A 27,810-nucleotide genomic window follows, 5' to 3' on the forward strand; every position below is an offset into this window, starting at 1 on the left:
ATGTACTTTGCTCCTAGCCACACATAATGTCTGTACAGTTGGTACATTCACTGTTGTTTCTGACTGCTATAGTTAGATTATTGGAAGGCCTTTCTGAATAAAAGGGGAATTAAAATGATGAAAAAGTAGCAGTGTGCAGTAATATAGATCATTGATGATGCCACCGAGATGCATCGCGATTCATCGAGAATCGTTTGACAGTTTGACACTCGTATCATTGACAGCTGAATCATAATCGAATCGAATCGTGAGGCCAGTGAAGATTCATACTTCTAGTATCTACAGTATTTGTGACTATGTAGGATTATTAATGGTAATATGAGAATCGAGAATCAGAGAGAACTTTGTTTTAGTAGTTTCCATTCAGTCACAGATGTAGGTAACATGTAATCCAACAGATAACAGATTCAGCTGCTTGGTAACAGTAAGTAGTAGTTTTTTTGAGGTAAAGCTAAAGTTCCAAATCAAAATGACAGTATGATACCATGCACATTTGCTTATCTACAGTACACAATATTACTGTATTGGTGTTATTGAATGTATTTGTATTTCAAGTTTGTATTAAGTTTCATGTCTTATCACAACATAGTTTTTTTGTGAAATTATAGTAATAAGTGTTTAACTAAAAAAAAACATCTGTTTTTATTCATTAAAGGGTCACAAGGCAGAAATTTAATTTGTGTTCTGCTGACCCACTTTTATTGCCACTCAAAAAGCTCTAAGGTTCAGTACACAGCCCTTGTGATAAATTGTCATTGCGTTGCCAATTTGCTTCGGGTCAGACTTAATGTTCTTCCTGTGGATCAGAGGATGTTCGCTCGGGATGAGGTCCAGCCTTACACATGCCTTGATTACTAAACAGAAACTCTGGAACAAATTTGGTTTTAATTACATTCCAGATTTATAAAACTGTCATTTTTAATATTCACACAGACTCTTACTTTGGACTAAGACAGAGGAACGGGCCAACTGCCAAGGATATAGAGAGGGAATGATGACAAAAATAGGAAAGAAAAGACCTGGGGATTACAGGGGAGTGGCAAGCGGGTACATGAAGGCCTCGTCATACAGGAGAAAAGAGAAAATTACAACTGTGCGATTCACTTACCCTCGCTGTGACAAAACCTATTGTGGGTGAGAGCAGCAGGACAGAGTGAAAGGAGAAAACAGCAGGGGTCAAGGGGACAAAAATGGTGCAGAAGTGAAGTGTGAAAAACAACGGAAATGAAGAGGCAGAGAAGAGGAGGTGCAGAGGGTCCTCCCTGTTACAAATACACGATGACACATTTGTAAAAGCAGATATTAACTCATTTTCAACCTGGGTATTGTGTCTGAGCTAAAAGAGTAAAGTACGAAGCTCTCACTAGAGTCAGTGTTTGGTTTGTCTGTCCTGGGCTACTGTAAAAATAAGGCGGTGCAACATGGTGGACTCCACGAGGACCCGCTCCCTCTGTAGGTATAACATCATTCCAGCTCATTCTAAGGTAATGTAAACACAATAATTCTTAGTTTTAGGTGATTATACACTAATGAAAACATAATTATGACTATTCCATTTCTGCCCCTAACCTCATCCAAACATAGTAAAACCATAATCAATAATGTTTTTTAAGACAGGAAATGATATCTGCTTGTGTACTCGCTTGGATCTGCAGGGTCTCACATACTCTCCTTGTGTGAATTGACAGGAAGTCAAGCGCTCTGAAAGTAAGCCCCAGGCACTCTTATAGAGCATCATAATCAACTTTTAACGACCATCATTCAAACAGACCAATCACGTTCTTATGATGCCATAGTTTTACGACTTGTTTTGGTGTTCCATCATCCCAATTTACGAAACTGCGTCGGAAACCAAACCTGGAGCAAGCTTCCTGGCTGGGTGGGTGGGTTACGTACAGGACTCTCTCTCAGTATACCGGGTTTTGTATCCTGTTTGCAACACATTATTATACTGTTCTCTTATTATTTTGACACTAATTTTGCTTAGTATTTTCCATGTTTTTTCAGTTTTCTGTCGCAATTTGGTTAGGTTTAGGGAACACAAATACTTGGTTAGGTTTAGGAAAGAAAAATACTTGGTTAAGTTTAGGCAGCAGAAATGCTCGGTTAGGTTTAGGCAACAGAAATACTCGGTTAAGTTTAGGGAACACAAATACTTGGTTAGGTTTAGGAAAACATGGTTTAGGTTCAATTTCACCCTTTCACAATCTTGGAAACGATAACTTCTCCCATATGTGAATTTTTCTTTTATCTTGAGTCACATTACATGACATTAAAAAAGTTTGGTCAGTGTCAGTGATGGTCCCGGAGCAACATTAAAGTTTTTCTCAATTGCCAAGACACATTTCTTGAAATAATGCTCAATTTCTAAAAACTCTAACCACAAATGCATAACTACACACTCATCTTCACAAACTTAAAGCTTCCATGTCAAAACTAAACTCGCCACTCAGAACCATGTCATCTGACATAAACACCATAATTTGCCTCTCACTGTTTCCACCTGAGGAATTGTGTCTTAATTAAGTTGCAGCTGTGATGACTTGAGTTATTGACATTGAATGCCTCTGCTTTCTAACTGAGTACACGGTGCAGGCAGTGATAAATTAAGAGATCTGTGTGTCGAGTTTTTCACCATGTATGTAAACAGGGAAATAGTGTTTATCGTTGTGGGAAATGTGCCAGTCTTTTGGTAAATGGTGTCATGGTTTAGAACGTTCAGTGACATGTTCCATTTAAAGTGTGAAGAAAAACTGTTATGGTGATGTGCTGGGAACAACTCCAACACAACACTATCAGATTCACCTCTTACTGAAAATGATTTACCTGCAAGACAATCTCCCCTGTTTGAAAAAACAGCGCCGTATTTGGACTGTCAGAGGTATGATTATGGAGGAATATGATGGAATGCTCGCACAAAAAAAATAAAAACAAGAAATCAGCTTTCCGCACAACTCATTACCGCCACATTTAGTGGGAGGATATGACATCATCTGCACCTGATGACACCCCAGCAATCAGAGCACAGGTGTAATTAGCATCAGCAGGCATAGAAGTCTGCGTGCTGGAGATGAGTGTAATGAGAGCGCCGCGCTGTGCCAGCTGACTGACAGGCTCTCCGTGTGACATCTGTGCTTTCCAGAGGCTTTCAGAGACGTAACTCTCGTCTGTAGATAGAAAAACAGACAGACAGATGTCTTTCTCCATCCACAAAGGGAAATTCATTTTGCTCAGGTCAGTCCCATACTAACAGTCGAGATATACAATGAATAAAATACTCAAGGTGGCCAAAAAGATGAGTCATGATATAGGCCACACGCACGCACACACACAGATTTTTCAAAGCCAACACTGTGCAGGTATTGCCTAGGTCATTCAAGCCTGCAGTGATTCTACCACTCCCAAGGCTGAATGTCGCTGGTGCCTGACAGCAGGATCGGCTTCGTTCCACAACCAGGTCAATGTGTCACAGCCTCTCTGTGGCACACTGACCTCCTGGCCCCCACTGAGCCCACATTACATCTCCTGTTGCTTCATCTAATTCTATTTTCCGGCTGGAGCAGCGTGTCATTGACTTAAGCCAAATCATTTAATCAAAGAGAAAACACCTCTTGACTTATCTGCCTCAAAACACAAATAGAGTTTGATTTCGATGTTTTCTGATAAATCCCGACATTTGATATTTTCCTAATGCATAGGTTAAGCCAGCAGGCTTCATTATCTGTTTATGTGTGTTTGTGTGTGTGAGATCAGTGTTTCATGGCAGTGTGAAAAGATAAAAGGATAAGCAGTGGCAGTGGGGAGCTGGTACGTCCTGATCCGTGCCCACATGCACATATGCACACACTCACGCACAGACATACACAAACACACACACACACACAAACGCCAAATTCAAGGAACAGGCCTTGCTGTGTCTCTGTTCCAGTAGGAACACTGTGTTCAGTTCAATGTAAAGTATAGGTCTACCTCCATTATTAAAGAGCTGGTGAGGAGTCCCTCTCTTTTGTTATGTGACAGAACATATAGTACATGAGCGTTTAAAATACATAAGTAGGATATTAAGCAGGAGGAGAGTTATGAGTTGTGAGAGGTCAACCCACATGTAGTGCCCCAGCATTCAACAGCATGTCTCCCTCAGACTGGTACATCTAGGTTGAAATACGTAACAAGAAGACTTTTGTATTAAAAGCAATGAAAAACAAGTACATTGTTTGCATTTATCTAACACTTCCACAGACCTGACATTACATTTCCTTAAATAACAGCTTTGGGTTTGGGATGTGGGGTTTGGTTATCTGCAAATGAGGCCACTAAGAGGTTGTTTTTTTTTATTAGTAAATATAAAGTTTATGTAAATCAAGTTCATTTTAAATTTAAAAAAACATTTTGATTAAGATAAGATTAAGATTTATTAAAAATAAATTAAATCTGATTTTATGAACCTACTGGAAAGCACAATCTGGACAAGACACACACTGCATGTAACATCTGCCTCACAAAAATGTAATAAATTGATAATACGACAAATTTGATGAACCACGTCACCTCAGCCTCAGCTAACGTCTGCAACTATAAAGAATACAGTGAGCCCAGCAAATAAGCCAAGAATTGGGAAGGTGCTGTCAACTTTGCTTGAATTTCAGAGAGGTGTGTGCAGCAGAGTTATGTTTGTGATGTTTGACACATCCAGGCAGTGCTTTCTCTTAGAGCTGCAATGTGAAAACCTTACATTATTTTGGTAGATTACAGAATACTGCAATTATTGTTTTCTATTTAATACATATGTATGTGTCACACAGATACTGGTATTTAAAAGATGCAGTTTTTGTATTGCAGATTGCTGTAGTGATTATTGAAAGAACTTCCTAAGCACAAAGGTAGTTCAGAATTATCTGACGGCTTGTGTAAACTGATGAAAAAGTAGACATGTGCGGAGGAAATAAAAGAGATGCATCCAGAATGGTTGTGCATTTGAATTGTTGATGATTTAATCATAATCAAATCATGAGGTCAGTGATGATTCACTGAAAGACTGCTGTTCTAAGCAAGTTATTAAAATCACTCTACTTCAGTGTGACCCCAACCTCTGAGCACCAGAAATGAAGTAAATTATCTTTCAAGAGTAAAAAAAACATTGTGGATGTGACCTCATATGAGTGCAGCCTCTTCACAGAACTGCATGCTGTACATGTTGTACTGTAGGTTAATTATTGGGACAGACTGGTGGGTCATTTCAAACTGCAAAGCAGTACACAAAGTACACTAATAACAGGACTGTGTGCACCTTTTGTAAAAAAAAGCTTTCTCCTCGCTTCTTGGGGAGGAGTGGGAAATGAGGGGTAGTGTGGGTGGAAAACATGACTGAAAAGATTTAACAGCACCAGACACTAGTCTTTCCAATGCGTTGAAAATGTAGGCACTATGGCTGCAACCAAAAGTTATTGTCATGAGTGATTCTTCTGACGATCCATCGATTAAAGCTATAAAGATTAGTTGTCAGCTATTATATTAATCACCAACTATTTTGATAATCGATTAATCCTTTGAGTATTTATTTATTTTCAAAATTCTCTGATTCCAGTTTCTTTAATGTGAATATTCTTTTAGTCCTCTGTGACAGTAAACTGAATATCTTTGGCTTTTGGACAAAACAAGACATTTTTGAGGATGTCATCTTGGTCTTTGGGTAACACTAATCAACATGTTTCACCATTTCCTGACATTTTACAGAACAAACAAGCACGCAGCACATACAGTCCCATGAAAAAAGGCAACAGCGTGACCTGCTACAAATGACTGAATAAAACATACTTTACCATTACCTTTCAACAAAATGTTGGCACCAGAAATGAAAATGTTCTTTGGACCAGGTGTACAGAGACAAATATACAAGTTAGCGCCTTAAAGAATTGTACATCAGCAGTTGACTGAGCCCACGTGACAGACGTGATCAGAAATATAATTAATTGCTTGGATGGAAGGCAGTTTGTTTCTAGTATATAGACATCAATCATATGTATCCAGTTTCTTTCTCCACCTTTTAAAAGATTGTAGAAAAAAACCAAGGTTGTCTTACCTTAAGTAAGTTCCATCAGTCCAAATGCTGTTTGCTTGAATAACCCTCATTACAACCACTTACTGCTTATCTTCCAAATGCAACAGGCACAAAAAGGTGATTAGGGATCATGTGCAGGGCCAGACACCTGAGCACTTACTGCAAATAATTGACTTCTCTTTCTGTATGATGAGCTGGGCTGTGCAGGTGTGATGGTAGACTGCGTCAATGGTCAAATCAGTTACCACTAAAGGTTGGTTAAATGACATGGTGAAAATGAAACACATACACCTGCTGAGGCAGTGGAACTAATTTCAAACACAGCGAGTAAATGACACCAATTTTAGCCAATAATCCTACAGCCGGCCAATTTTAATGACTCTAGGCAAGAGGTCATTATAACATGTGGTTAACGTCATAAAAGGAGACTGATAGAACACATGAGAATTATTAAATTGCAGTGCATCAATTTAACTTCTTGCGAATTGTTAAATTAGTTCTTTTATTCACTATTTTTTATTTTCTCAACAATGTTAAACATTTTGAATTGAAAAGAACATAAAGAACATGGGTGAGGAGATACTGGTATATGGCTATTTTTCTTAATGGCAGCGTTATGTAATGCTCCATGCATTATTTAAGTGTTGGCATGATTCAGTCGGTATACCCCATTACTGAGGAAGATGAAACTTTAAATGCACAACTGAAGTCTGCAAAGCTCTTGATATCTGAAGCATCTCTGACTGAAAACTAAAGAGAACCTTGTCTTTGTGAAAAGGGCCACCTCATGACTGCCTCTTTTACAGTGCACTTCAATCAACACAGGCAAAGCAAATAATGGAGTGATACTCAGAAGTAATATTATGGAATGTATTATCTACCAGATATTATTCATAATCAGTCTTGCGGGGCTTGAGACTAAAGGACTCCTGTCGTCCTGGGGATGACAGAAAATGTGTCTGGGACAAACAGAGATCTTCTCTGGGACACAAGGGGTTTTTCAATGCGTACGGTATGTTTGACTATTGTGAACAACAAATCTGTTTTGAAGTCAGCAGGAGGAGAGCTATTTTGCTGTTAGCAGTCGTCGGTGTCCTGTGGTGTGTTTAGCTAACGGAGCTAATGGAGCTAAACAAACAGCAGGACTGGGTGTATCTGCTCAGAAGATAAAACAGTGAAGTGCAGCTTAATGTGACAACACAGCAAGTTAATTTCTTCTTCTTGTTTTATTGCTTCTTTCTGTTTTTAATAGCAATTGGCACATGACCTTATCCACGAGATTCCTGGAGAGGTTACTGGGGAAATGATTAGCGATGATACTTCCGGTGCTCATCGGAACTAGTGTAAGTAAAGAAGTATAATAACTGACACTCTGGCGGCCCTTTTAACGCTTTAGACACGTTAGCTTGTGCATGGTATGAGGGCTTGAATAATGTGGATAGGTGTATTACTGCCACAAACCGGAGTGGAGCAGTAGATCGGCAGAAAAAGCAAAACTATTACTCCTGCTACTCTCAACAAATTTATAGTATTAAATGTAGTAAAGTACTTACTACCTTACTACCTGAGTACCTTATATGCAATAAATACTTGATGATAAAAAAGTAAAGAAGCAACACTAACTCTGGGACGGTTTGCAATCACTTCAGGATGATTAAAAGTGTTCTTTAATTCTTAATTGTGATCATACATAATTAAGATATTTGTGATCCAATCATTAAATTCATGTAGCCATCTTGTCTGTGAAATATAACTCTCTGTGATGGACAAAAGGGCAGTTTTATCAGCCTCAGGCACACTGTTGAGACAGCTATCATTTATATAACAAAGGCAGATAATCCGTCAGTGATAATCTATCTAATATCTACAATAAAGCTGGTAACACTCAAGTTCTCAATTTGTTTCTTCCACTACATTGTCATTTTTTGTGTTTTTTATATGTGCCCTATGCACCCAACAGAGCAGGGCTTCAGTAACTCAGTGGAAGTTCGTACTTCCCCCCCTCAACTTCCCATATCAACCAGGTGCACCAACCATCCACTGAGAGTCAGTCGTGCAGAAAACTCCCACCAATTAAGCAGTTCTGTGCACCTGGCCAAGCTATAAGCACCGCTGCCAGAGATTCTGAACATTTCTGGAGTTGACCGACAAAAACAATGACTCACTGATCAGCTTGTCGTGGTAACTGCTGATTACTCAAGGCCAAGAACAATAACAGTTTTGCCGCCAAAAACATATAAAAGATTCTTAATTACATCTGATATCTGATAACTGCATAATCAGACTGCTTTCTCAACAAGCCAAGAAGTCTGGAAAAATCAAGTACCAAAGTTGGTAAGAAAAGAGTGAAGACACACCGAGGCCTTGCTTATCTTACGTTGGGGTGTAGGATCAGTTGCGAACGTACTCAGAAACTAACACTACCCATTCGCAAGATGCAATATGCACATGAACGGTAGGGCCAGTATCCGCCAGTACTAAACACGTAGTATATAGGTAAGTATGTGAACAATTACGTTTAGGAGCCGGAACTGGTCGTCTACACAAACGCATGGTTAAAAAGCAAGTATATCTTCGGCCTAAGCTGGCTTTTCACCTCAAAACAATGCAATATATATATACAGAAAGTTGATTGGATGCAATCAAAATCCAATCAGGTTTCTGGACAATTTTTACTTTCAGCAAACTAAGCAACTATTTATGCTTCAGACCTCAGTGAGCTCAACCTGACAAAGTTTGTATTAAGTATACAAAAGGCTGTATACAGTTATTTAGTGGCTACAATATCTTTAGTACTATCTATAGTCAGTCTTACCACATTCCAGAAGAGAGGGTTGAAAATGATGGCGATCACAGCAATACAAAAGTTGGAGTCATGAAAGTTAATGTGTTTTAGGAGTTCTTCCATCCATGTCAGGTCCATCTGGAAGAAACAACCAGGTAGAAAATTGATCATGAGGAGAAAAAAAAACATTACAAACTTTTAAAACATAAATTATTTCAAAGATGCATCCTAATAAGTGTGGCCAGCTACTTATGAAAAGGCGTTAAAAGTCATCAGAGGTCTGCACAGGAATGGAAACATTATCAGATTTCCATCCAAATTTTGCACATTTTTTTTGTTTTCAGGAAACCTGCAAAAGAAAATGCACATTAATGTTTCTTTGTGTCCACTACTGCTATGGGAACATTAGGAAGAGAATATTAAATATATCAATTCAACATATTTATTCACCTCAGCCAAGTGTAAAAACTTTTTTTGTGATATTTGAAGTTTTTTGTTTGTGCATTTTCATTTTGGGCGCAAAGTGAAATTACATATAAAACAAGTGGATGGATATACACTTCTTACACAGTCTGTACTCAGACGTACTCAGTTCATCTGGAGATTACTTTTGTACAATTTGGGACTTGTTACCGTCTTATTTCACATGTAGCTCGCAGACACATTTCAGTTAGATTTTGAAGGATAGAGAGCTTCAGCGGATACATCCATCGTTTTTTCCAGATGTACTTCACATTGGTCTAAAATGACATTTGCTCTAATTTGACCATGGACTAAATGTCTGTGTTGCCCAATTTACTGCATAATACAACTACTCTTGTGCTGCTGTATCAAACACAGAACAGGCTTTCATTCAATATTCTTGGTTGTGAATTAAAGAAAATTGGGGCTTTTTAAAAGTGAGGCGTGCCACATGGCATAAAGATTCATTCTAATGGCTGACGAGAGGTGGAGCAGCACACACTGGGGGGCTATTTTGTGGTTTTTCGGCATACGCCTGTTGACGTCAAAGATGAAGGGCAACAAAGTAGGTCTTTGAGGGGTAATGTCCCCAGTTTGTTTCATATCTTGTAAGTGTTTTAGGGCTAATACTTTGATACTTGCCCAAAGTGTGTCTGTACCAAATTTCTAAACTTAGACCAAATAGGACAAATATTGCATAATTTTTCCTTATCGTATTAAATATAGTCTTTGGGCACAAACGGGGCAAAATAAATAAGAATAAATACATATAAATGCACAAAATGGCTTGATAGGCAGGTGACACACATGGTAGGCCTACATTTAGGACACAACAACAGCACTTTATTTTTACTTTTTCACTTTATATTGAAAATACAAGTTTAAAAATGTGTTTTTTTTTAACTGAAAAGTTACTTTTATGTTGCGTTATGTTGACGTGGCATTGTGTTGCTGAGGGTCAACGTTCGTACCGAGGATTTGCAAAAAAGCATGCTTTTGTTTTGAAAGACGTCTGAGCCGGATGTTTTTGGGCTGTCAGTAGCTCGGAGACGAAGCTCGGTCGGTCATATCGGGACATTCGCGGCTCGTCGGGGCAGTTACGCCGATTCGTGTGACCCGTAGACATGCAGAACCGCTTCGTATTGAACAGTTTTCGTTTTTACCTTCGAATAATCGACGTTGTTGAGTCCTCCGCAGCAGTCCAGCAGCTCAGAGTGCTTGTTCCCAGCAGCGGCGGTGTCGCTCATGCACACTGAGTGACCAGCGCTACGTACACATAAGCTGTGTGTAGGGGAGATAACGCTTATTGCACAATATTAGGTGCAAGGTCTTATTTTTCAGTGAAAGAAAGGTGCAGTGGCTGTGGACAACTACACATGTCCAGATAACCTCTAACCCTTCTCAGTGCATTCTGGGAAATGTAGTCCGCCGGTCCTTTGTACTAGACAGAAGCGATGGATTGGTTTCTCACACAAGCAGCCCCTCTTCTCGCCCAGAAAACAACTGAAATCTTAAAGTTTTGGACCTGCTGCCACACATGATAGCCTGCAGGATTTATTTTTCTTTCTGCAGTAGTTTTCACCTTTTGCATTCAATAAAGTGTCTGTTGCTCTACAGCGACACCTGCTGGCTGAATATATTCTCCTCTTTTAGTATACATACTAACTCAAGATATGAACTATGAGTTTTTTATTTTCATCTTTGATCAGCTACTCACAGCTTATTTATTTGAACTAACTTATATATTTAAATATGTTTGGTCGGTTGGAGTGAAAATAAGAAATATAATTAAATCTAATGAAATATCTCCTCCCCCGGCCTTTTCTATTTTCATAGTTTCTCTTCTTCCTACTGGCTTCTTTTTCTTCTCTCTTTTCTCCCTCTGTTCCTCCTCACTTCCTTCCCCCCTATTGTCTCTTCTCCTCCTGGCTTTTCTCATCCCTTCTCTCTCTCCTCTCCTTAGTAGCTTCTTTCCCCTATTTTCTCTTCTCTCCTTTCCTTATTGATCCTTTTCCCTTCCCATCACTTCTCTTCTTTCTTCTTCTCTTTTCTTCCCCTGCTCTTAGCCTCGCTCCCTTTCTTTCCTCATTACCTCCACTCTTCTCCTTCCTTCGATTTTCTTCTCTTCTTTTCCATCCTCTTCTTCCCTCAATTTCTCTTCTCTTATGCCTTCTTTTCACTACTTTGGTCTCCTCTTTTTTCCTCTCATGGTGTAATTCTTCTTTCATTCCTAATTTCTCATTTTGACTCTTTATTTTCTTTTATTTTCTGTCCTCCATCTTATTACATTTACTTGCTGGCCTCTCAATTTCACTCTATTCCCCTCCTCATTTCTTCCCTGTTATCTTCTTCTTTTATTCATCTTTCCTCTTCATTCCTATTTCAACTCCTCCTCTCATCTTCATCCTTTGTTCTCCCCCCTCCATCAACTATTTTCCTCTTCCATTCTTCTTGTATTGTCCCCCCCTCGTCCTCCTCCTTCCCCATCTTGTTTTTCTCCTTTCCTTCCCTTTTCTCTTTCCTTACTCATCTCCTTTATCGTCTCCTCCGTGTATCAGTTAAGTAGAAGGCACCCCATGTGGAGGGAGAAATAGAACGAGCGTGTAAAACCTTGCAGCTCCCTGACTGAGTAAACTGTCCGTTCATCAGCCTGCACGGAGCTGAGAATTTCATCATGTAAAATAGGTGGGCATGACATCCAGCCTGCAGGTGAAGATTATGGCTGTAATTGAGACTCTCTCCTCAGTCTTCCTCACTTTTCTGCTTGCTGCTTGAGCTCCTGCCACCCAGCAGATTCAAACTAAATGAGGAGTGCGCACCCAAACAAAAGAACAAATGAATGCAAACAACAAAAAGTCAATTTTTATCTTTTGTATAATCCCTTTTGTTTCATACCAACAGCCCATCTGAGTCACTCAAAGTCTGCAAATAGTCTTGTTGCAAGCTGTTCTGTAACGCTCCCTTTTCTTCTATATAACCTTAAATATGCCCTTGAAACATCATTGGTTTAAAACTTTGAAAGGAATGAAAGTCACAAAGCTACATGCTAGAGCAAACAGCTGTAGAAATGGAAGGAAGTAGTTATAAAATAGCGGAGTCAGACAAAGAGGGTCAGGGGCAAATCTGTATTGAATGTATGAATGCAATAGAAGTGGCAATAATCAGTACTTCTATATTAACAGTGAATCATAAGTCTATTTGTCATCTGTCGTCAAGAGGGATACAGCTAGCTAGTGAAAACAGCAGAGTATTTAGCAGTTAAAGGAGCAGATATTTCCCTCAGGAGCTGGTGGAGACCAAAAACAGAGCAAAAAGAGAGTGAATGGTGGATTTGCATGTGCCAGGCTGCAAAAACAAGTTTGCAAACAAATGCAGCTGCACGTATCGACTTTAAAGGTGATGACATGTCAGAGCTTCTTTCCACTGCCACCTAAAAAGTTTAAAGTACACTTTTTGATTATTGTATTTCACATTTTATTGTCAGTTTAATGTAACCAATTAAGGCACCGCTGATCCAGATCATTTTCTTCAGTGTGTTCTGGATAAATAAAATAGGTTCAGATAGAAGATATCAGTTAAGAATAACATAACAATGTGCAAAACTCAATTATTGGGGAATTAAAGAAAAAATATCACTGTCTTTTCAATAAATTTGCTTTTTATTTCCAGCAGTAGGAAAGATCATTCAAGATCAAGGTATTTTGTTTTGCCAATAGAGCAAATGCAAACACACAATTCAAATATGAGATAGCACTTCATATAATACTTAAAGGGAAAGGTCGACATTTTAGGAAATTTACTTAATCACTTTTATCTCTGGGATTTAATGATTAATACAGCTCTCATATCTGTATAATAAGAAAAAAAAGAGAAAAACTAAACTAAGTATAAAGACTGGAAAAAGAGGAAACCAACTAGCCTGGCTTTGCCCAGAGGTAACATAACTGTTTAGTAGTTTATATAATTAGTTCTTGGCTGGGAGCACTAACTTAAGGGAGTCCCTATAGCGGCCTAGGCATAAATAAAATGCAGGACCATCACTGAAAACGGAAAGAGGTGTCCCTGAACACCAGATTGAAGAGGCAAATTGATGCTCTCTATACAGAAAGTTAAAAAGGCACTCTGACACTTGTGTATATATATATATATATATATATATATATATATATATATATATATATATATATATATATATATATATATATATATATATATGGTAAACAGTGGTTGGATTTTACGATATACCTTGTGTTGTTGTGTTCCAGACAGTAAAGACTGTGGACTTACTCACCTTTTATATTAACAGTATGTATGTTTCTTTATATCTACTTTGTTTGCAACTGCATGGATGTATGTCCCTAAAGAATCCACTTTGTTGTCTGTAACATCATTTCCTCCTTCAATTTCTAAACCCCTGTTGGACAAATGAACCATTGTATTCAATGTAGATGACATGTATGGATATTTTATAAATGAATGAATGCCTACATTTGTTTTCGGTTTTAGTTTTGGTGCATTTAATGGCAAATTGATTTATTTATCTATGTATTTTGGCATTTTCAGTTCTCCATACAGGGGCCTATTGCATCACCTTGAATCTGTGTAAAGAGGCCTTCATTGCTGTTTATAGTATGGGTGACGGGGAACCTAAACCATAGTGCCCAGTCTCTCGCTCTCTAACACACACTACCATGATGCATTTTTTAATCTAGTCCTGTAGCAGATTTTTTGTGTCTTTGCATCAAAATGAGGAACAGCAGAAACAGCTGCATAGTTGCTCTCATGCAGATGTTGCTGACATCTGACCTCTCTGTACACATGGTATGTGAAAGGTCATGTCTGAAGAAAATATACTCAATTGATTACTGCAATCCCATGTTTTTTTAAAAAAAAAAAGAATGAATCACTCATTTATGTGCACATGTGCATGTTTCTCCATGCACAAAAGACACATAGTACAAAAATCAAATGTTTTGCAAGACCTTTCAGTTACATTCTGTATCTGTTCAGTTTGCAGGACACACAAAAGCACCTTTTTCCACAGACAGTTAAACATTCACACGGCTCACTGTGTTTGCTCTCCTGTGGATTAGACAGGAAGAGCATGTGTGTTGTGTTTTCATTCACACTATCAACACACACACGCGCACACAGGATCAGAAACAGACTGCAACTGTGCACACTATATTTTAATAAACATGGGAAATAATACACAGAACAGTACAAGGCTGTTGATCTCGTGATTCTCTTCACTGAAGATTTCACTTAGCTCCTCTGACTGGAAGGGTTTCAGCTTGTAGTGATGCTTTCATTTAACACACATGAGGATAAGAATGCTATCATCTATCTATGTAACACTTTAAATAAATATACTGTAGCCAGTGAGAACTCTGTTTCCCCCTTGTCCTCTTTTTCCCTCTGATGCACCTGCAACACACATCATTGCCCAACCCCTGCGTCTGTCATTGAAGGTGGATAGAAACACCGTTGAGCTGTTGTCAAGGTGGTGGTGTGGGGAGTAAACATCTGTTACTCAATGTTACTTGAGTTCCTCTGATGATTGTGCTTTACAGATAGAGTTTGCAAATCACTGGTTAACACTGAAGCAGGAGGAGGTGACATCTTTAAAGATGTAATCCCTAAAGATTTTGGATCATTGGATCATCATTCTATTTCTATTTCAGCAACAGCCATTTATTATATTTATATGCAGAATTCATGTCTTTTTTTTAATATAAAAGTTTTATTGTTAGTGTTCATTTTCCACAGGACATTCAATAGAATAGAGGAGCAATAGAAAGCATTTTAACTGGAAACATCACAAACTGGCATGGTTCGTGCACGGCCCAGGATAGCAAGGGTGATTAAAACTGCCCAGAACGTCACTTGTACCCATCTACAGAGCATCAGTGACGTTGGTGAAGTTTAAAATTGAACTTTACATGTAGAAGGAAACTCTCTTTATATATTAACACACAACCAGAAATCGACACGCACACATTCAACACTCACACAGGTGCTCACACACACATGCACAGGTAAACACCATCTATCAAAACAGCGTCTCGGTAGCATCATTTCCTCCAGCATCCTCTCCTGTTTACAGTCATACGCTTTCACGGCAGACGAGACGCAGGCAGAGGCAGAGAGGGGGGGAAAAACAACCAGCGGAGGGTTCTAAATGTGCTTTCCCACAAGCCTTCTGTCCCGAGCGAAAGCATTGAATCATCAGAGACGAATAACAAATACGCCTGACGTTGTGCAAAAACACACATGGGAGAAATGGAGAAGTGAAGTGAGACTCATACAGTGCAAATGCAGGCAATTCAAACACCTAATGAGCCATTCAAAGACAATTTAGTGATCGGATTTTTCCATGCTGTGTTATTCAGGATTGAACATGTACAAAGAGAACATTTCAAACAATGGCACTTTCTTTTTTAAAATATCTTGACACACTGTGCTGAATGTTATGTTTACTTAGTTCGTGGAATACTGGGATTTTACTTCTGAAAGTGCACTGAAAAAAATGGTACTTTGAAAAAATATTGTAATTTGTTACAGCTATTTCGTTGCTACACTGTTCCTAAAATTTGATTTATAATCAGTCAAAAATATAAAGATTTAGCCATGACTTTGGAAATCAACTCTTGCTGGCAGCTCATTGAGGTGAACTCCAAACTCTTTTCAGCAACTCTCTCCACCATCAGCTCCCTGCAGCAGGTCACACCTGGCTAAGTTTCAGATCAATACTTCTCCTTGAGCGAGATTTGTGTCTCTGGTTACAGAAAGAATCTCACACTTTAACAAAAGGTCTGGTCACACTTTAAAAGTACTGCTATTGGTACTGGTATCATAATTTACTCAGTCCTTCCTTGAGTCAGGGAATGTTCTCTAGGTTCTCTGAGATTATTTTTGTGTAACCTTACGAGGACATTGAGGTCACAGTCCCTAAGGGTTATCTATTGACTGGGAAACTACCTGGCTAGCTATATATGGACAGACAGTTATTGTCAATGCTTAACTGAAACACAATTTGAGCACAATTAGTAGGCTAAAGTCAATCACATCACGAATTGCTTCCACATCAAGCACATTTCAGTCATAATAAGATAGATAGATAGATAGATAGATAGATAGATAGATAGATAGATAGATAGATAGATAGATAGATAGATAGATAGATAGATAGATAGATGGATAGATAGATAGATAGAATCCAAATACAAGGGCAAATATAGAAACAATAAAGTACTGTATACAATAAAATGCTTAAGTAGCTATACAATAAAATAAAATAAAATAAAATACTATGGTCTCGAAGAGAAAAGGTAAGTGGAACATAAGGTGCAAGAGGATAAGGTGCAGTATTTACGGTAATAATAATTTAAAGAGCATTATTTGTTTGTTATGGAGCGTGTGTTATAAAGTCTGATGGCACCAGGTAGAAATTATTTCCTGTGCCGTTCCTTTAGGCAGCGGGGTTGAATGAGTCTGTTGCTGAAGCTGCTCTTAAGCTTGAAGGTGCGGTTCGCCCAGGGCGTCATGCAAGCTAGGACCGCCACTGCGTGCGTATTACACCCCCCTTGCACATGCAAGCAATCCAGGAATATGAGAGGGCCGTCTATGACCAAAACGACACAAAAAGTCAGTAAAGCTACAGTCATGTTCTCTGTGTTGTTCTCCATTGTGCCGCGACCGCACTACGCCGTGATGACCTATGTACAAGAGGTAACCTTTCTCAGGCCCGGTTGCAGCAGGAGCAATGTGAGTGCAGGCCAGCGGGTGACTGGAGAGGAGGGACAATTGTGCTTCAGCACAGTACAGAGAAACTGGGCCAGGTGTGAGTGCACCCTAAAGCTGCATTAATCAATATTTTCATACCAACAATGGGTGTGAACTTGAAAGATGTAGCTCAAACCCTCACAGAATTATTACCCAATGATGTTAACATCAGCTAATCAAAGCGTTTTAGTGTCTTTCAGCTCTTTGGTTTGGCCTGCAACTTTCCAGCCACAGAACGCAGCTGTTTTTAGTGAAAGAACTGGGAGGACAGGCAAATGAGCGAGGGATGCATTTGAAAGACGATATCAGAAAAGTCTGATGACATGACTGAAACATCAGTGGTCACAGGGTCCATTAGATTCAGTGTGCTCTATTGACTCATTCATTTGTTCAGCGTTGGAGGATTTTAAGCACACTCGGTGTCCTCGCGTGTACTCTGAGTCTGAGTCTACCTGCTTGTCTTTTTCCAGTGTGAACAGTCTGGTGTGCTGCAGACAGTCAACAGGTTCATGAAACTCAGGAGACCCACAAAGAACAAAGCTACCATATATACACCTGCAGACACGAGAAATATGAGAACTGATGTAATCCTCCACAAGAGATCTTGGACATCTTGACCTGAACAGAAAATGATCAAACTATACTTGACTCAACTTCTAAGTTGATATGGTGAAGCAAACAGGTGCTTTTTTTGAAGATATCCAGTAGGTACGGACATTATAATTCATTTGAAGTTATATTTCTGGTCGCCTGACATTTTTAACTTCAATATCGTGTCTCATTTGACCTCTGTCTTGGTCTTCACCAACTCCTACAGGAAATCACTCTCTGTTTAGCTGCTAAATGCTCTACCTCACCAGCTACTTATCCCTCGAGCGTCATTTCCTCTATTGCAATAGTATAAAGAGTGAGAAAAGTCCAGGTTCAGGGTGGTTGGATGGGTCATACACTGAACTTTACCCCAGGAGACCAGGATTTGCGTCCTGTCTGTGACCAACACAAGAGTGATTTGTTTTTTTAAATGTTGTGTAAGTTAATGTACCTAAATGACGCAACGTGTAATACAAGTCACGTACTTTCGGCACTTACGTGACCTGAGTTATGTAACTTCCATGAAGACAGTAGTTGTTTTAAATACTTTTTGAAATACTTAAATCATACTTTTAGTCTGCTCTTTTGTGAAACCTTACCCTGTGTGCCATTGCTGGCTAACATTAGCTCACGGCTAACATTGTGAAGTTTGGTTCTTGAATGATTTCTGACCCCAGAGCAAAAATAATCATGATATAACTATTTTTTCACTCTGTACAAAAGTCAACTGTGTAGTAAAGTTGGAGTTAGCATCATAAATCTATTTGTCAGCTGCCTATCCATCCATCCGTCCCTCCATATACATGGCCACCAACGATCCATTCATACATCCACTCACAGAACCATTCAGTCATGCATCTCTCCTGACATCTGCAACCAGTTATGAAAACTGATCCAAGTTCTATTTTCCTCAGTGTCATTATGTCTGTCGAGCTGGTCTCTGCCGGGCACTTCGTTGTACAGTGTCAGACCAGTGCGACTGAGCTCAACAGTGAGGAATCAGATAACGCAGTACAGGAAGTTGATAAGCACGGGAAACAATGGAGATCCCCCTCTTGTTTATGTCTCAGACAGCTCCGCTGTAACTGTCGTCAGTTCAACCCAATTAGCATTGATGAGAATGTGTAATCCTAAAACTCATCACTGTTTGGAATTGTACAACTCGTCCAGTGAGTGTTGTCAAACCAGCTGTTACTTACGCAATAAGCTCATTGAAAGCAATTACGCAGAGAACACATCGATCCTACATACGAGTGACTTACTGTAATATTTGACTGTGTATTGTTTGTCGACAAGATGTACCAATAGCGTATATATGTAATCTGACAGGAAGGGCGTCATTGCGTTAAGCAGATCAAGCTTATGATGTGTAGTAATGGATGTTGTTTTGGTACAGGAGGGTGGATGCACGTGTTCCCCACTTGTCCTCTTTCCGGTTGGCAAGTAAACAAACAGTGGAAGCTTCATTAGATTTAAGTTGCTACCTGCTGCTGCAGTCATGTAGTGAAGGCTAAATGGATGTCTTTATTCACTCTGAGGTGTTTTATCAGTATTAACCCAAACGTCTTCCCACTATACTGGTGACAAGGGCAAAACACACATGTAAATCACGGTGACAGGTGCATGGCAACTGCATTAACAACAAAACAGACATTTGCATAAAGAGGAAATTAATGGAGCATTAAAATGATGATGCACACAAGACCTTTATCAACATAATTATTAGAACTGAAATGAAAGCAGACAGTACAGAATATATCAACTCCGCACATGTACATCAGCCTACGCAGCCACGCTTCATGAATTAGAAGTAAGTAAATAAAAGTCAAACAAACAAATGAATGATTTCCAATGCCTCGTGACCCTGTGTCTGACTGAGGTTTGTTCAAGTTAGAATCTACTAGTGCCTTGCCCGTTCAACACGTGCTGTTCGGCACAGATGATCTGGTAATGTGAGAGGTTAACAGATCCAGTCTTAAGCCTCCTGAACCGCTAACACAATCATAGGGGCCGCCCCGATAATACCAAACATGTTAGATAATGCCAATTTAAAATGTGGATGATTAAACGATAACATACTTTGTGAGCCGAACCACAACATCCATTGAGAGGGGCATCCCAGAGCAGCTGACGGTGCTGCCAAGCAACGGTAAACATTCTAGCTCTCGTGACTACGTCAGCTAGCATACTACTGTTTACAGAAACTTGAAATCTCACCACATGTTGTCATGAATGAATAGAAAACCAGCGTTGACCACTTTTCCCCACTCATCCAAAATTATTAACCTTCTGCTTTTGGTTGTCAATGGTGCTACTAAACTGTGAAGTAGCTCAGATAGGCCTACTCTATAGAGTGGTGTCAGCTGATCGTGATCAAAGTAACAATTGGCAACCTTTTGGTCATAGAAGAGTGAGGGGATCATGTAGACAACCTGCTGCCTTTAGTAAGGTTAAAAGCCCCTCACACCAAACTCACATCGAATAACTACCTGCTTCAATGGCTGACCGTTGCGTTGCCTCAGGTCTCCTGTGTCTCGGCCAAAAAGCTGCACTTGAACACACCTCAAAGACTACATCCAACGGCCAACGAGCGTTTACATGTGCGTTCTGCTCCTGCATGAGAGGAACGCCCTCTCTGCCAATACACAAACATTGTTAATTGCTGATTTTTTTGGTTAAATGCCTGGAATATGTAAGATCTGTGGTAACATCAGGCTAAAGATACTTACACGTTTGGTTCTACGACATAAAATACATCATTAAATGTCCCACAATTTAATTATAAAGCGCTTACTTGTCTTAAAAACTGCACTTTACACAGATTTACCTACTCACTAGTCCATCTTTACAGGCCGTCATTGGTTGCCAACTATTCTAACTTTGCTTGCAACTTGTAGATTGATCAATTTATAGAAAACGTGTGGAATAATTGTGTAATGAAACACTTAGTGGTGGTGACGTTTAAGTCATACAACCACAATGTAGTCTGTTTAAAGCCTAACATTAGCTTTTTACTTCTAGCGATCTAATTTATGCTTCAAAAATCATAAAAGTGGTGTTCATCTGTGGAGATTATCTTGCTTTAAGTATCACAAACTTGTGTTTGCCACAGAGCTTCCTTTCAAGTGGGGTTATTTGGAACAAGTGTACCTTTAGCTTTAGACACATGAGGACAACCTATTACGAGGGATCACGTTCCAAAACTCCGGGCTAATTCATCACATAATTTCACTTCTCTCCCTTTCTGCTTCCTCCCCCCTCCTAAACTCTTTCCATCTTTCCCTCCATAAACTCTCATTTTCCTCCATCCTCACTCCCATCCTCACAGTGTAAATGAGGCGAGCTTGCGATTGAACTCGGTGTGTAAACAAAGAGTTGTCTCGTTGTCAGCGTGGATCGATACAGCTGATGGCTGCCGCGTGATTGTGGCAGCCGATGATGGGAAATGATAAAGACTTCTGCACACATCCAGGCCCATGTGGGATCATTAAGTGTCACATGAGGGAAAAAACCGCATGCGTCAGTTGTAGTCTGGTGAGTTCCATCAAACATGAACAGAACGTCAGTGTCTTTTGCATTTTAAATAAAGTATGATCCCACCAGAATTGAACTATAAATAGTGCAGTTATTATTAAAGTCCTTGTTTAAAGATGACAGTAGCTTAAGGAGGTCTTGACATTTACTGTGACATAGACCGTCCCCAATTAAATATCCTAAAGGTGACATCTTGTTATAGTTACACACCATGGAATATATTCTCCCATTAGGACTGAATGTGAGGGAAGAAGAGGCTTCTACCTGTTAATCTTCTCCCACATTGTCACCAGGAAACATGCGTCAGCTCTCTGTGGGAGACTCTCTTTAGCCTGCCCAGGGAAGGAGATTAACGCGCTTTTCTAATTTGATTACAGTAATTTTATGAGTCTGTCAACGGCACGCCTCTGTAGCGGTGACGGAGGCTGGTCGCAAAGAGTCTTTCATTTTGGCTGCCAGTCTGAGAAACAGAATGAGTCACTGTGTACACAGCAGCAGCGTCCGAACAGGCGGATGGTCCGTCTTTATAAGCAGTTATTCAGCCTCGCGTTTATATTTCCTGTCTCTGTCTGTCTTCACACACAAATATACCAAAATAAACATAAAATATGCATTTCCCCTTATCTATCATTACATTATGCCTTTATTTACCTTGCTCAAGTGCTGCCTTTACGTTTCTGAAGTGAGGATGCGCCTCTTGCGTCCCGCGCATAGGCTCACTGTGGGCACACTGTACACAAGAGGCTTTTCATTTCATGGACGTATGTAGACTGGCTAAAGTTTGACATTTTCTTCTATATTGCAACTTTACATTTGTTTTGGTTAAATTTTCTATTTCTCTCTTGTCACAATGCTGTGATTATGCTCTGGTTAGGTTGAGGCACAAAACTACTAGGCTATGGTTAGAAAAACATCATGGCTTGGCTTAAAATATCTGTTTTGGTCACCACAAACATGGCTGTGAATGTCCAGACGAGTTGGTCCAGATTGGAAAGCTATGAACCAGGCTGTAGTAAATTGCAATAGCATAAAACCTGAGGTCTCCCGACTCTAGGTCTGAGCTGTGGCTAAAGGTAATATGAAGTCATATTAATCAGTGGGTCAGATCATTGATCTAGTAATTTTTTTGTATTTTTGTATTTTTTTTTGTGTGTGATTTTCATCTTTTGTGGTGCAAAATGTTACGGTAACTACAGGAAACAGCCCCAACTCAGTAGAACGCAGTTTCCTCACAAGGGGATGTCATTACCTACGTTTTTTATCCCCCAATAATAACCGGCCCCACTGGTCAAACGGCCTTACTGACAGAGCATCTCCTCTTGCTTTCTGTTTATTAGCAGAGCTGCCAGGTCTCACGCATTGACCGTGAGAGTCGCGCAATTGAACATCTTCACGCAGTCGCACGTGAACAAACCTTGGCGCGACAGGCTTGCAAACGATTCAAGAAAATATTGTGAGCTGAATAATGCCGTGACCGTCTTTCAACTGAATGAAGCAGAGGGTCACCGGTAGGTAACCACCTCATTTTGATATGAATTATGTTATTTCTCTATATTAATGAAATGCATTCTTAAATAGTCACTCTGACCGGGAGTAAGTTAACGTTACACAGGCTGGTGAACAGCGGTGACTTATTTTTCATTTTAGTGTGGAGTCTCACTCATTTGCTTGTGAGCGACTTGATACGATGCGCTTAGGGGATTTACAGGATAGTAGCTAGTTGTGGGTCATTCCGTCACATCACAGAAGACTTCTTTTCTTTCTGTATCTGTTTCAAAGATGTCAGGGTTGAAGCAAAGAGACCTGCTTTCATTCTGGGCAGTGAAGGGTCAGCCAACCCCTGCCAAAAAACTCGCCAGGTCAGAGGAAACAGCGGAGGAGAATGAGACTCCAGTGGACACAGAGGACGAGAGAGCTGAAGAGATAGATGATGAGACAGGAGAGGAAGCGTGGAGGGCTGTTAGTGGAGCAGCTACCTGCAGTTGTACTGTGAGTGAGTGAGTAGTCAACCAAATGGCCATTCATCACCATATGCACCACCAGCTCCTTTTGGTGCTGTGTGTGCAGACAGGAGGAAACCTGTGCCCATCAAGGTGTTACGGATGTGAACAGATAAATAAAAGACAAGGGGCATCTGGCCAAAGATAAGGCACTCCAGTCAACAAGCAGGATTGCCCAGTATTATGCCATGGCCTCTGTTCGTGGCATGATGGCACAGGATGCCAAGGTACATACTGATGTAAGCCAAAACACACACATGTGCCAGGGTTGCCACGTGTTGGGAAAGTGCTTGAAATCAAAAAGAATCAATTATTAAATAGGTCCTTAAATCTCAGAGTTTGACCGTTTGAGCAGGGTTGCATTTGATTATGCTCTAGTTCCTTGAGAGCACTTAGAGGGGCACTTCACCAAAAAAACAACTGATTAATTTTGAGCATAATCTCACACACATCCAAAAACTCTGAACAGTTTTGCACACATTAATTTAGTTTGATAGTGATTGAGAGTAAATCAGTTTTTATATATGGCCACCAGTGATGTCATTGGGGACATTAAATCCTTGTGTTATGTTAATTACAGCACCATGAAATGATGTACGTGAAAAATAGCAACAGGTTTCCTAAAGAAGGAAGACAGAGTCTATGAAAAACCTAAAAACTTAGGGAGCCACCCCAGCCGCCTCCTGACTTGGACTTTGTCGCTTTTTATTCGACTGCACAAGAAGTGCGGTTCAAGACGTGCCGCTGGAGGGGTAACTACAGCTCAGACTTTTAAGTGTTTTAAGGCCACTGACCAGGCTGCTGTATTTGATGAGCGGGCATTGAGAACAGGCTGTATTTAGTCCATGATGCTCTTCCAGGAACACTTGTTGACATCTTGCTTCTTCACATGTTTTGCTGTGTGCCCCCAGGCGTTTTGAAAAATACGGAGAGTGCTAACTCAGTCATTGATTTAGTTGCTCTCCTAATGACTTTCACGTTCACTCACTCGACCATGCATTTGCCTGTGGACCTGCCAGTAGTTTTTTATTTATTTATTTTTTTAAATCAAATTCACTCACTACATTTTTAACCTTTTTGCACTCACTCTCACCACTTACCAGTCTCAGTCAGTGACTCGCGCACACACTCACTCACTCGCCAGTCTCTCTTCCTCCTGCTACCACCCTCCTCTCTTTTTGTAGCACACATTACAAAATACACTCACTGGCACAGACACGCCAACACACACCCACACACCCTGTCTACTCCTGCCCTGGATCTCTGCAGCCCGAGACACTGTGAAACCCACACAGACACAAACAATTTGTCCCGATTATGCAAAGACATTACGCAAACTGTTTAATATGCAACAACAGCGCTGATTCCACATGTGAAATTAGTTTATGAACATCGGACTGCTGAAAGCACAAATTGTATTGTGCTTAGCTACATCAGAAGTGGTTAAGTGAATATGATTGTGTGTGTGTGTTCTGTGCCTGGCAGAGGAGTGGCAAACGTCCCTAGTGATTGAGGGGCCACATGTCTGCAAGGCAAAGGAGCTGTACAGAGCTGCCATTGTGCTCCTGCACAAGTGTGGGAGTTATCATCAAGGGCTTCACACAGAATGGAGCAAGAATGCACTGTACAGAAACACAAAGCAACATAGATACTGTATGTAAAGGTGTACATAACAACACAGATGGATGTCATTGTTAGTGTCCCTGTGTGTTTCACAATTGACTTCTGCACGTAGACTTTCTGTCAGGACACACTGTATCATTTTGAACATTGTAAACTGAGGCTGTATTAAGTGTGTCTTTACAGCGAGGAGACAGAAAAAAGTCAGAAGCTGCTTACCTGCTTTTGCAACTATTCACTGACATGCAAAATATGTCACATTACATATAAGACACATAGTGTGCAGGCAAGAGGTGTGTTTGGAATCTACTGAGCATGCTCCTGGATAATGGAGAGGTGAAATATGCTGCAGAAGTGGTTGAGGCAATGATAAATATTTATGGACTTTTTTGTTTTCCTCAGTCAAATTGGATCACCGTTGGAATCATTTCTGACCTATGTGAATCCAAACTGGTATCAAGTGTAAAAGAGCAAGCTATAAACTTTTGTGAGCCAACTTTAAAGCCTAAAGGGGGTGTGTTTGATGCAGAGAACTTAAAGTATTCCTTTAAGGTAATTGTTTACATTTTCAGTCTTGGGTTATTTGGCAAGACCTACTGTATGGTTACCCTTTCCTTTTCTTTTGGCACTATATTTTCTCAACGTCCGCAGATCAGTGGTTTGGGTCAGACTTTCAGCGGCTGTCTGACAGCAATGTTTTTTTTTGTTGGGCCTTCTTTTAGGTGGCTAAAAAACATCTTGCCGTCGGTCCATTTAGCAGTTCAATGCTCTGCTTCCCTTTCGGTGCTATGCACTGCTTCTCCAAACAGGGGGAGAGCTGACGTACATCGACTGCAGGTAATACACTTACTAAGGATAAGTACCTCATACAACCCCACATCGAAAGACCCACTATCCCGTAACTATCCATCTAAGGATTATTAAGCCTAAGCCCTAACCCATAAGTAACATGCTCACGCAACACAGCAGTTCATATGGTACTACAAACTGTCAATTTTCGTCAGTGGCCAGCGTGGTCATATAGTTGCTGTTTACTTTTAAAGGAGGAAGATTACATTGGCTCCTGTGGAAAGTCGTGGGAGCTTTTGTTAAAATGTTGAGTAAAATTCAGGAGACTGATTCGGCTTCTCAGCATGGAGACTAATCCAATTCAACAAGGACCAAAAGGAACAAGCTGAAATTCACCCAACAAGGAACCTTTTTTTCATGTGTATCTAGACTTCTTGGAGCTATACTATGATGTATCATGTTTCATATCCAGAGATTATCTTTGGGATTTAATCAGTAGATCTTAATGAAGCATTAACGGATTGTTGATGGCTCAAATGACCTCGAAGCTATTGAAGAAAACGTCTGTTGTATTCACTAAAAATGGAGCTTTTTCATGAAAATATTAATATATTAAATATCCAATAAATATTAATATATTAAATAATATATTAAATATCCAATAAAAACAGATGTGTCTCATTCTACCAGTATAACAAGACATTTGGCCATTGATTTCAAGTCGATGGCTGAAATGACCTGGGAGCTATTGAAAAAATCGGGCGGTGTATTCGCCAAAAATGATGATTTTTGATTAAAATATTCATGAAAAATAGAAATTCCACTAAAATCCAATAAAAACTGCTGTGTCTCATTCTACCAGTATAACAAGACATGTCGGCATGAATTTTGGGTCGATGGCTCAAATGACCTGGGAGCTATTGAAAAAATCGGGCGGTGTATTCGCCAAAAATGGTGATTTTTCATTAACATATTCATGAAAAATAGAAATTCCACACAAATCCAATAAAAACAGATGTGTCTCATTCTACCAGTATAACAAGACATGTCGGCATGAATTTCGGGTCGATGGCTCAAATGACCTGGGAGCTATTGAAAAAATTGGGCGGTGTATTCGCCAAAAATGGTGATTTTTGATTAAAATATTCATGAAAAATAGAAATTCCACTAAAATCCAATAAAAACTGCTGTGTCTCATTCTACCAGTATAACAAGACATGTCGGCATGAATTTTGTGTCGATGGCTCAAATGACCTGGGAGCTATTGAAAAAATCGGGTGGTGTATTCGCCAAAAATGGTGATTTTTTGAAAAAAATATTCATGAAAAATAGAAATTTCACACAAATCAAATAAAAACTGCTGTGTCTCATTCTACCAGTATAACAAGACATGTCGGCATGAATTTCGGGTCGATGGCTCAAATGACCTGGGAGCTATTGAAAAAATTGGGCGGTGTATTCGCCAAAAATCGTGATTTTTGATAAAAATATTCATGAAAAATAGAAATTCCACACAAATCCAATAAAAACTGCTGTGTCTCATTCTACCAGTATAACAAGACATTTGGCCATTGATTTTGAGTCGACGGCTCAAATGACCTGGGAGCTATTGAAAAAATTGGGCGGTGTATTCGCCAGAAATGGTGATTTTTCATTAAAATATTCATGAAAAATAGAAATTCAACTAAAATCCAATAAAAACTGCTGTGTCTCATTCTACCAGTATAACAAGACATTTGGCCATTGATTTGGAGTCGATGTCTCAAATGACCTGGGAGCTATTGAAAAAATCGGGCGGTGTATTCGCCAGAAATGGTGACTTTTCATTAAAATATTCATGAAAAATAGAAATTCCACTAAAATCCAATAAAAACAGCTGTGTCTCATTCTACCAGTATAACAAGACATGTCGGCATGAATTTCGTGTCGATGGGTCAAATGACCTGGGAGCTATTGAAAAAATCGGGCGGTGTATTCGCCAAAAATGGGGATTTTTTGAAAAAAATATTCATGAAAAATAGAAATTTCACACAAATCAAATAAAAACTGCTGTGTCTCATTCTACCAGTATAACAAGACATTTGGCCATTGATTTGGAGTCGATGGCTCAAATGACCTGGGAGCTATTGAAAAAATCGGGCGGTGTATTCGCCAAAAATGGTGATTTTTCATTAAAATATTCATGA

At 39.7% G+C, this 27,810-nt stretch overlaps 1 protein-coding gene across 1 annotated transcript in view; it reads right to left on the reverse strand.

Moving 5' to 3' along the window:
• The window catches only part of pemt (phosphatidylethanolamine N-methyltransferase), a 59,368-nt gene extending 48,670 nt beyond the window's left edge, over nucleotides 1–10,698 (reverse strand). Inside the window, exons 1-2 of the mRNA XM_073489522.1 lie at nucleotides 10,469–10,698; nucleotides 8,874–8,981 (exon numbers count right to left, since the gene is read on the reverse strand). Of these exons, the coding sequence (XP_073345623.1) occupies nucleotides 8,874–8,981; nucleotides 10,469–10,552 (192 nt within the window). The 5' untranslated portion in view covers nucleotides 10,553–10,698. The remainder of the gene's footprint in view (nucleotides 1–8,873; nucleotides 8,982–10,468) is intronic.
• Between the last annotated feature and the right edge of the window lie 17,112 nt (nucleotides 10,699–27,810).

This window comes from Pagrus major, chromosome 20 (assembly GCF_040436345.1).
Source record: "Pagrus major chromosome 20, Pma_NU_1.0".
Taxonomy (NCBI): domain Eukaryota; kingdom Metazoa; phylum Chordata; class Actinopteri; order Spariformes; family Sparidae; genus Pagrus; species Pagrus major.